The sequence below is a fragment of the Palaemon carinicauda genome, chromosome 16, assembly GCF_036898095.1.
Source record: "Palaemon carinicauda isolate YSFRI2023 chromosome 16, ASM3689809v2, whole genome shotgun sequence".
In the NCBI taxonomy this organism is placed as follows: domain Eukaryota; kingdom Metazoa; phylum Arthropoda; class Malacostraca; order Decapoda; family Palaemonidae; genus Palaemon; species Palaemon carinicauda.
The window spans coordinates 29,728,723-29,739,071 of NC_090740.1; the positions used below are offsets into that span (position 1 = coordinate 29,728,723).

The 10,349-nt window shown below is 31.9% G+C and overlaps 1 protein-coding gene across 1 annotated transcript; it reads left to right on the forward strand.

Annotated features, from left to right (window-relative positions):
* The first annotated feature begins 4,135 nt into the window (after nucleotides 1–4,135).
* On the forward strand, nucleotides 4,136–9,064 carry LOC137655220 (uncharacterized). The gene is made up of 3 exons (XM_068389104.1): nucleotides 4,136–4,147; nucleotides 5,623–5,796; nucleotides 8,609–9,064. The coding sequence occupies exons 1-3, from the start codon at nucleotides 4,136–4,138 to the stop codon at nucleotides 9,062–9,064; spliced, it is 642 nt and encodes a 213-aa protein (XP_068245205.1).
* The last annotated feature ends 1,285 nt before the right edge of the window (nucleotides 9,065–10,349 follow it).

A 10,349-nucleotide genomic window follows, 5' to 3' on the forward strand; every position in this document is an offset into this window, starting at 1 on the left:
CATCAAATCAAGTTTTTGAAATATATATATCTATAGTTTATATACGAATTATCTTTTACTTACTTGTGAAATTAACTAAGTCTTTATTAAATATATTTTTATCAATACACACACACACAAAATCCGTACGTTTCTTAATAAAATTTTATATTTTGTCATAGGAGTAAAATGATTGAATTCACATATTTCCTAAACTTGGTGATATTTAAGGGAAGGTCAATTCATGCTTTTTTTAAACAAAAGCTAAATGAAAGCATATCATGAAACTGTTGCATGAAAGTGATTTTTCATCGGAAAGACCTTAGTCACGAAGATTATTATTAGCCAGGAAGGTCTTCAGCGCTCAGGCGATTGACCTAAATGAGGAAGATTTAAAAAAGAAAGCTAAACTTAAATCCACTGAATAATAAAAAAAAAAGTGTTATGTAAGAGTCATAGCGGAAGTCAATCATAAATTTTCTTGTCTAGTAATACATCGTTAATGATTTCATTGGACGGAAAATAGCTTGCAAAATAAATCTCAAGAAAGTTCAGTTATGAATATAACTGAAGCTGAATTTCTAAAATTAGCTTCTCCCGAGGATAAGTTTCACACGTTAGTAATATTCTTGGAGGATCATAATCTACCAGTGTCCTTATTAAATAATCAACTTTTCAAGATAAATAATTAAGGATTTGACATTAGAAGAATTTTCTATTGTGAAAAAGATAAACATTTACAAATATTTCACGGAATGATTAGATATTCAGGAAATTCCATAAAAAGGAGATGAACTTTCTATTTTTTTTTCTTTTTGAAAGGGATTGATTTTTCTATGCATTCGATTTTTTTCCAGCAATACTGTGAAGGAATGAAAATCATATGATAGATCATATTAAAATATACGATCATCTACATTACACCAAACTACTCAAAAAGGAAGGAAATTCCAATGAAGATATAATAATATTACTTTTAATAACTTTATGATTGAATCATTTATGATTAACAGATACCAAAAGTTTTTACACAGAAGTTAATATAGATATGTAGCTTATTATGATATATAAAGCTTTTTTTTCCCACAAAATTGATGTTAGATTTCTTGATACATCAATGGTAATCGAGTTTTAAATTTCTGATGTGATTATTTTGGCGACACTAAAGTTTCACAAGTAAAACCTCAAAAGAAAAAAATACGCATAAAGTGATAATGTTTCAAAGCACCGTTCAAAGGACTGTAATTTCCCGGATACAATGAACCAGTGGTCTTACATATTCCCATGGCTCATTCTATGTCATCAAGGGGTAAACGACTGTCACATGAATGTGGTTTGACATTGTGGTTGATCATGTGATTGAAGTGAGAAGTAATAAACTAGAACAAAATCCAAAATTACAAAATAAAGAAACATGAGTCATTGAGAAGTTATTAGTAAATGGATTTTCTTCATATCACCATTACTAGTGTTTAAAAGCAGTAAATTTTTTTTAAAACGTAAAACGTAATTATTTGGGAAAATAATTTTAAATGTTCATAAAATTGCAAAACGTTATTAGAATTTATGGAACGAACATTATTGTCATATCATGTTTTCTAAATGTCAGTTGTTTAAATTTTTTGATAATCCCGAATTCATAACTTACTTAAATGCTAGGCTATGTGCTATTCTACTGTATACGATAAGCTAAGAATTCACAAGCTATAGCACATATACGTTAGCCTGTATATATACTAGTCCACTTACTCGGGTCTACGTACCCTTGAATATCTCTCATTCCATTATATATATTTATATATATATATATATATATACATATACATATATATATATATATATATATATTATATACATATATATATATATATATATATCTATATATATACATATATATATATATATATATATGTGTGTGTGTGTGTGTGTGTGTGTGTGTTTTGGCATAGGAGTAAAATGATTGAATTTAATTCACATATTTCTTAAACATGGTGATATTTAAGGGAAGGTAAATTTATACTCTCTTAAACAAAAGCTAAACGAAAGCATATGGTGAAACCGTTGCATTAAAATGATTTTTCATCGGAAAGAACTTAGTCACGAAGATTATTATTAGCCAGGAAGGCCTTAAAAACTCAAGCGATTGACCTAAATGAGGAACTTTTAAAAGAAAAAAGCTGGGCATGCATCAACTGAATAGAAAAAGTGTTATTTCAAAGTCATAGCGGAAGTGAGTCATACAATATCATGTCCAGTAATACTTCGTTATATATATATATATATATATAGAGAGAGAGAGAGAGAGAGAGAGAGAGAGAGATAAATGTATTTATATGTATATATATATATATATATATACATATATATATATTTACATATGTATATACATATGTATATGTATATATGTGCATATATATGTATATATATATATATATATATATATACATATATATATATATATATATATATTTATATATATATATATGACTACGTGTGTGTATGTTTGTTAGGTGAGAATAAGGAAATGCATGATATTTTTATAAAATAATGATTAAATAACACTGCAAATTAATTGGAAGTAAAAATTTATTATTCATCACTAAGTTGTAATTTAAAATCAAATTTACGATACACATTTAAAGCTTATGTCTTTGATTTAGTGGAAGGGATTTTATTTCCCATATCCTCCACCCCTAGAGAATGAGACTTCTCCTCCTAAGGATCCACCTCCATGACCGCCAGAGAAGCCTCTTCCCGATTGCCCACCGTGACCGTTGCTGGAGAATCCACCACTAGAGTCGTAGCCTCCAAAGGATCCTCCTCCAAAGGAACTTCCTCCAAATCCTCCTCTATGACTTCCAGGTGATCCATGGCTTATGGAACCTCATCCTTGACCACCACTGGAAAAGCCACCTACTGACCCGTATGCTCTAGAGGAACCTCTACTGAACGGTCCACTTTCAGATCCTCCGTGTCCACCACCAAATCCTCCGCCTCCCCCACCAGCCTGGCAGACGTCTACGAGGACTGCGCTAAAGAAAACTATTAACAGCTTCTGAAAAAAAAAAATAGGAAAACCTGTATAAACTGCTTTTATAATTGTTTTAGATATTAGAAATTTTATTCCTCAGAAAGATAAGATTATTTATTAAATTTGAGTACAGAAAGTATTCAAATGTAGGAAGTATGTTCCTTTGAATAATGTAGTTATGAAATATATTGTGTTAAAGCAAGAATAACAAATCTCTATTTCTAATTAAGTTCTTTATTATTCAGTGAATCTAAAGAAATATGATGGATTTTGAGGAATCCAATCAAAGTAATTAAGAGAGTTATTCCCACCATGGTGAGTTCAGAGGATCTGTTGAGTCCAGATTATTTTTCTCTTAGGAACTTGTAGCTTTATCTACACAGTTCACATCGATTCTCTTCTTCTCGAAGGCCGTTGATATTTGGATTTTCATCTTTGCCTGGCCTTGGCAAACGGCAAGAAACCATTACATATACTTCCTGTTCTATAGGCAGAGAGAGAGAGAGAGAGAGAGAGAGAGAGAGAGAGAGAGAGATGCCTCTATACTAAAAAATTAACCAGCTGCCCTGTTTCACCGAAATTTTTTTGTATTCATGAGGGCTACATACAGACATCTCTCTCTCTCTCTCTCTCTCTCTCTCTCTCTCTCTCTCTCTCTCTCTCTCTCAATAAAATCATTTAAATACTGAAGAAACTGATCTCAGAATATACTAAACTTTTATTGATAAAATGATATATATTCTTGCTTATCATCACATTTAGATGTGTTTAGAATTGTTAAGAAAAAAATGAAAGGTTTAAATTTTTACTGACATTATCACATATTCTGATGAACTAAACATTTGATATGTATTTTGCTATAGCTATCGAAAATTGGTGGGGTTTACAGAATTCTCGATTTTTTTTTTTTTTTTTTATATTAGGATCATTCTATAGCCTTTTGTTACATAGGTGAATATTATTCGTTTTGACTTTTTTACCATTCATACACCTTAAAATCACAGTTAGAGTTAATTTTTTTTTTTTGTAAAAAATGAATTTTATTAAAATCGAAAGGAGTTCTCCCCCCCCCCTGTAGCAAATAAGTACATACTGAGGCCTAGAAGGTCACTGGAAAGGCCACCTATGGCCAGCGAAGTCAGCATTGTTGTCTCGTCAAAGATGACTTCTTTAAAGATCTATAGCCTCAGATTAAGTGGAATGAGTCATCTTTACTTTTTAAAAATGCCTCTCAGCACGGGAGAAAGATTCTGGAATTGGCCATCATTAACCAAACAAATACTATGAACTTATCTTAAGCACAATGGAAAGCTGACATAGTCAACAACACCCTTTTGAATCTGATTAAAAAAAGATAATCCGGCGAGACCTTCTGCCAGATATCCATTGAAGGTCAAGACGTCAATCTCCGATCCAGTGAAGAATATAAAAAACACACCCGAAAGAAATTAAATCTGGTCAATCCTTCTACACATTGAATATACCCTTTTTAGATCAACTTGAAGCTATCCTTTTGTTGTCATATATAAATTGTCTCTCTGTTTCTTATATCATTCTATATCGTGAAGTGGGTATATGTGCATTTGATGAAAATACGGTTTACTTGATTTACTTTATTAATTTTCTGGACCTTTTTAATAAAAACACACACACACACACACACACACACATATATATATATATATATACTGTATTTATATATGTATATATATATATATATATATACTGTATATATATATATATATATATACTGTATATATATGTATATATACAGTATATATATAAATATATATATATATATATATATATGTACATATATATATATATATACACATATGTATATATATATACATATATATATATATATATATATGTGTGTGTGTATATATATTTGTATTTACATATACACATATATATATATATATATATATTATATATATATACACATATATATGTATATATATATGTATATATATATATATATATATATATTGGTAGTAAGTTGGCCAAAGCACCAGCAAACCATTAAGATGCTACCGCTAGAGAGTTATTAAGTCCTTTGACTAACCAGATAGTACTACTTTGGATCCATCTCTGGTCACGGTTCGTTATTCCTTTGCCTATACATACACATAATACTTTGGCCTATTATTTACACCTTCTCCTGTTTCTGCATACGCCTGGCAACAAAAAGGTAACCAAGCAATTCTTCTTCACTCAAGGAGTAACTACCCCACTATAATATATCAGCGGCAACTTTCCACTTGATTAGGGTAGAAGAGACTCTTTATCTATAGTTTGGAGCTCTTCTAGGAGAAGGACACACCAAAATCAAAACATTCTTCTCTAGTTTAGTGTAAATCACATTTCGTAAATTATCGGAATATCAATATGTCAAATTGGAAAGATAGGCATCATAGTAAATCTTAAAAACTCTTAATAACAGCAAGCGAATTTCACAAATTACAAAATTATGAAATCCATTTCCTAGGTTTTATTTTTTTTTTAAAAGAACTTTTCCTTTTCAAAGGGTTTCTATCATTAAAACAAGAATTTTTATAACTAATTATGACAGACTTCGAAACCGATAGTTCTCCATCTTTTCTTTTCAGAGAATTTTATTAGTATGTATTTGCGCTGTCCTCTTGGCTTTATGCCTAGCAGGGGAAGGAGGACATGGTGGCGGACATGGAGGATTCAGCGTCAGGTCCTTCGGAGGTGGTTATGGAAGTGGAGACTTGAAGGAAGGGATTTCTTCTTTCTGCGTGCAGGACACAGGAAATAAGGTACCTTCCATTGAATTACAGATATTAGCCTTGATATATCTTATCAAGATCAATCAGGAAAATATTTCTTGCAAATTTGTTTATCTAAAGTACTACGGTGTGATAAAAAATAGAATTTACTTTCAATTTATGCCTTTTATTTAGACTCTCTCTCTCTCTCTCTCTCTCTCTCTCTCTCTCTCTCTCTCTCTCTCTCTCAATATGCATATATATATGTATGTATGTATGTATGTATATATATATATATATATATGAATAGCTTATCCGTTTGTGTATAAGTGAACTTCTGTACCAAAATGTAAACATACAATAAAACTAGAGGGCTATTGACATATCTAAATAACACTAAAAAGAGAATAAAATCAATATATAAGAATTATGTATGAAAAAGTAATAGATAACTATTTGAATGAATAAACCAAAGTTTGCCAGTTTGTCGAATAAAAACCGGTAGATAGCTATTTAAAGAAGTATAGAAGTCTCCTTGCGATAAGGCACTTAAGTTTCAATTACAGCTGTCTTAAATACCATTCACACGAGTAAAAGCAGATAGAAACAAATCTCCTTGTTTCTGTAGAGGGAATTACGTTATCGAACTTAAAAATTTGCTGAACATTTATAGGAGGATTTATAACATTGACAGTTCACGGTGAAATGATAGAATTAAATCTTGTCACGAAATTGTCTAATTTATAGTTTTTCGACACATGGAAGTATAACATGTTTGTTAAAATGAAAATATATACTTTGCGGCCCTAGTATTTGAAAATAGAATAATATATACTATAAAGTAATCTTTTAGGGTAATTTATGTTATGAATTATAAGCATGTGTCGATAAAATAGTAAAACTACATAGGTTGTGTGATCTGTTAATGGAGAGGCGGTATGATGGCCTAAATGGAAAGTATAACATCACTTTCCTTGCAAATCTCTCTCTCTCTCTCTCTCTCTCTCTCTCTCTCTCTCTCCAACATCATATGTACTATATATGCAAGTATTTTATGATAATAATTTTTGGAAAGTAATATTCTAATTTTGAGTTTAGGATGGTAAAATATTTTGGATATTATTAGGGGGGAAAAATAAATACTCAATTTTCTCATTAATAAATTCATCACTGTATATATAATATAATGTTTATAATTTATTGATTTTTTATCATATTTCGGTCCTAATTGGACAATTTCAACTCTTATTAAAAATGGAACTTTCGTTTGGTAATAGGAAAATACAGTATACATCGAATTCATTGACCATTTCACTCAAAGACAAAATCCTTGTACCACAATTTGTAGTATTGATAACACAGATCTAAAATATATGATATTATGATGGTCTTATCAAGAAAAAGGGTTCCACGTTTCTTATCTCTCTCTCTCTCTCTCTCTCTCTCTCTCTCTCTCTCTCACAAGCATAGGCATATATATATATATATATATATATTTAGATTTGAGGACTACAACATACTTTAGACATCTGTAGTAAAACAAAAGTAATTATCTCTAGCTGTATCAACCGAAAAAACTTTAAGGGAAGCAATAAGTACCTTTACAGATAAATAATCTATTTAAAATTTTGTCTGTGGCTAATAATTTCGACATTACCTAGAGGAAAACGGCGAGCAATATATATCTAAGATCTTATAGAACTCTTTTCTTATGTCCTTGTGTTTCTATTTCCGTATACAACAATGCTAACGCTCCTGGTTATAGGTGACATTTGAGTCTAGGGCTAAGACCACAATATGTACTTAATACAAAGCAACTTATTTTACTATATTCAGTTGAATTTCGTTTTTATATAGCCAAACACTTTTTTTCAAAGATCTTGTTTCTCTGTGAATGTCTTTTATGTGAGACCACAAATATTAAGGATATTTCCATGTTGAAGGCCTTAGAACTACGCTATAATATGTGATTTGGCGAAAGAATTCTTAAAGCTTTAAAATGAGAATGTAACTAATTTTTGGGTGGAAAAGATAAATCATCCTGCACTAAATATTTATATCTAAAATTATCAAATAATAGATTGTTATAATTTGCACTCTATCCAGACACAAAAAATTCTAATAGTGATGGATGTGTCAGTTATATCTTATCTTTAAAATACTTCCTTAGTAGGTGTTAATGTTCAGAGGCTAACTTCCTGTTAGGTATGTTGATGTTCATGGTAGGATTAGGATGAAGATATGACTTTGAGGTATATTTTTTTTCACCACTCTTTCATTTAATTAGTATGATAGACGTTAATCTAGAGCTTTTAATAATTTGCAGTTGATTATATATCCCGATCAAAGGTTCAGTACCTGAAGAAAAAGAGAAAGACAAATAAAGATAGAGAAAGATTAGGCATTAGGAATATGAATGTTTTAAATGTTTACCGCCATTTGTACTGGCTATGGGAAGCATGAAAATGCAGATATCAACGGCCTTCACGAAGGAAAGAATCGGTGTGAGCTGTGTATATAAAGCCACAATATCCAGAGAGAAACACAATCTGGACTCAACAGATCCTCTAAACACACCATGGTGAGAAAAACCTTTTCATTTCTTTGATTTTACTTCAAAAAATCAATCATATTTTGTTAGATTCTTTAAACCTATGAGATATATAGAATTTTAAGACTTGCCTCAACGCAATTTATATCAATAGTAATTGCTTCCCAGTAACATATCCATTGACTTTGAATAATCTCTCTATTCTGATTTCGTTGAAGATTTCTATATCTGAAGGGCATAGAACTAAGAAAAGAAAATTAATCCTTTCTTAAATGTATATTTCAAGGATTTTCTTCTTAATATGTTTTTCAGAAGCTGTTATTAGTTTGCATTGGCGCTGTAATTGTGGCAGTCTGCCAGGCAGGTGGGGGAGGAGGAGGATTTGGTGGCGGTCATGGAGGATCTAGAGGCGGATCGTTTGGCGGAGGATCCTCTGGAGGATACGGCTCAGGAGGCGGCTTTTCCAGTGGCGGTCATGGAGGAGGCTCCATAAGCCATGGATCGTCTGGAGGTCACGGAGGAGGATTTGGAGGAAGTTCCTTTGGTGGAGGATCCTCTGGAGGCTACAGTTCTAGTGGTGGATTCTCCAGCGGTGGTCATGGAGGAGGCTCCATAGGCCATGGATCTTCTGGAGGTCACGGAGGAGGATTTGGAGGAGGATCCTCTGGAGGCTACAGCTCTAGTGGTGGATTCTCTAACGGCGGTCACGGAGGTGGATCCTCAGGAGGAAAAGGCTCCTTCTCTAGGGGAGGAGGATATGGAAAATAGAATTTCTTCCTTTGGATCACAGGCCTAAGCTTTAAGAGGTTTTCTTATTAAATTGTCTAAATTACTAATGAATGTTAAATAATAAATTTTAATTCCCAATTTACTTGTTTTGTTGATAGAAATTATATCACCCTTTTATCTTCCGATATACATGCAGAGGGCCAAACTGACACACCATATATATATATATATATATATACTTAATGTAGTCCTGAAGAAGAGTTACAAGATGATTCGAAACACGTATCAACAGACCGAGCAACCTATACGTCCGGAAGTGCCATTGAGCGTGACCAGAAAGATGTATATATATATATATATATATATATATACATATATATATATATACATATATATATATATACATATATAAATATATGTATATATATATATATATATATTTATATATGAATATATATATATGTATATATATGCATATATATATATATATATATACACACACATATATATATATATATATACACATAGTATATACATCTACTGTTTATATATGCATATATATATATATATATATATAAAACCAGACACTTGCTCTTTATTATAAATGGGAGATAGTTATGATATTTTCCCGCAGATTTATCTTGCTTATAAAAACAAAACATTGATAATAGTAATTAACTACTTAAATCCTAAGACATAACACAAAGAATTAGCTGTTGTGAGTCTTCTTGTTCTCCTTTCCACCTAATTATTTGAAATTTTTCCATATTTTTCAGTTCCTTGTATGTTCTTCCCCCAGGTCCTGCTCTACCCGTAACCTTCCTCACCACATCCAACGCTCCTCCTCCCCGTCACTGGCAGCTCGCTTGATTGGTTCTACCTCCTTTCTTCGTATTACATGGTTATAGTGCTTAAGATGAGCTTCCTTAGTCTTATATTTTACATTACATATACCACACATTCTTCTTATATCTTGGCTTTCCCTTCTTTAGTAGTCATATTAGCTTTTATGGGTCTCGTGTTACGAACAAAATCCCGTTCACTTCTAAGCAAGCGTCCTTTCTTGGTGATCACCAGTCTGGGATTCGAGTCCCGCTAAAAACTCGCTAGTTCCTTTTGTCACTGCAACCTCCCCATCCTTGTGAGCTAAGGATTGGGGGTTCAGGGAACGTTATAGGTCTACCTGCTGAGTTATCAGCAGCCATTGCCTGGCCCTCCTTGGTCGTAGTTTGGGTGGAGAGGGGGCTTGGGCGCTGATCATATGTAACATGGTTAGTCTCTAGGGCATTGACCTGCTTGCTATGGCAATGTCACTGTCCCTTGC